Source organism: Photinus pyralis, unplaced genomic scaffold (genome assembly GCF_008802855.1).
Source record: "Photinus pyralis isolate 1611_PpyrPB1 unplaced genomic scaffold, Ppyr1.3 Ppyr1.4_LG7_unordered_Scaffold7992, whole genome shotgun sequence".
Taxonomy (NCBI): Eukaryota; Metazoa; Arthropoda; class Insecta; order Coleoptera; family Lampyridae; genus Photinus; species Photinus pyralis.
The window spans coordinates 1-897 of record NW_022170810.1 but is presented as its reverse complement, the minus strand read 5'-3'; the positions used below and the strand labels follow the sequence as shown (position 1 = coordinate 897).

Below are 897 nucleotides of genomic sequence, written 5' to 3'. Positions count from 1 at the left end.
TAGCTTCTAGCTTGCCTAGTTCTCCTGAAGGCTCAGAAATGGCATGTTCTGACGGATGTTGCCAGCCGGAGCGCGAGTATAACGCTTCTCCTAAATTTACATTCGGCAACGGACAACTTAGCCTACAAGAAATGCTAGAGGTAAGTCATTAACATAACAGAAATTCAAACAAGGATACCAAAAAACCATAATCAACTGTAATAAACAGAACATTGCAGGCTCGTGTGGCGCAGTTCAATTAAAGCTGGACTGTAGTGCTAAGGGTCCCTGGTTCGAATCCGGGTTCGAACATGGACATTTGTAAATGTATAGTGGGTTAGGTTGGTAGAACAGCCTTGGCTGAAACCCCGCCCACTAAAGGCAAAAAAAATAAAATCACATGTATTTCATTATTGATTAGGAAGCATTTGTGTTTGCAAAACTTTAATAACAATCTAATTCACTCTTACTATTTACTTGTTTAACTAAAGACGATTATGCAGTATATAGTTAGTTCTTGTTCCTCTTGTTCGCTTTATTCAATTTTGATTGTGGTTTATTGTGGCCGAATTTGTTTACTAAAGTGATTTTTTTAGGACCGATTTTATTGTGATAACGATAGTGACTGTTACATAACTGCCGAAGAAGTTAAAGAATTTCAAAGCAACAATAGACAAGTGTACGAAAAGCGCCAACAATTACGCGAAACATTGCAGAAGCGATTTGCACAATTGTGCGTAAATGGACCCTTGCAAGTGCCTCGAATGCTTGTACAATCCAAGTACGCTTCAAACTAAGAAAGGTTATGAAATATAACAGAGAAGGCTGATGATGGTTATGGTTTATTTCGTTTCCTTTTGTTTTTCTATCTAATGTACAAATATTTGAAATTCTGTGTAAAAGTTTCATTCACTTATT

General features: G+C 37.0%; 1 protein-coding gene across 1 annotated transcript; it reads left to right on the top strand.

Moving 5' to 3' along the window:
* Positions 1-8: 8 nt before the first annotated feature.
* Positions 9-890, top strand: LOC116177564 (gametogenetin-binding protein 2-like). The gene is made up of 2 exons (XM_031496556.1): positions 9-140; positions 576-890. The coding sequence occupies exons 1-2, from the start codon at positions 39-41 to the stop codon at positions 774-776; spliced, it is 303 nt and encodes a 100-aa protein (XP_031352416.1). The 5' UTR covers positions 9-38; the 3' UTR covers positions 777-890.
* The last annotated feature ends 7 nt before the right edge of the window (positions 891-897 follow it).

Bases quoted from the DNA above. Each gene is read 5' to 3' on its own strand.
- LOC116177564 (XM_031496556.1), top strand. From the start codon at position 39: ATGGCATGTTCTGACGGATGTTGCCAGCCGGAGCGCGAGTATAACGCT. The intron at 141-575 runs GTAAGTCATTAA...TGATTTTTTTAG, and splicing joins GCCTACAAGAAATGCTAGAG to GACCGATTTTATTGTGATAA.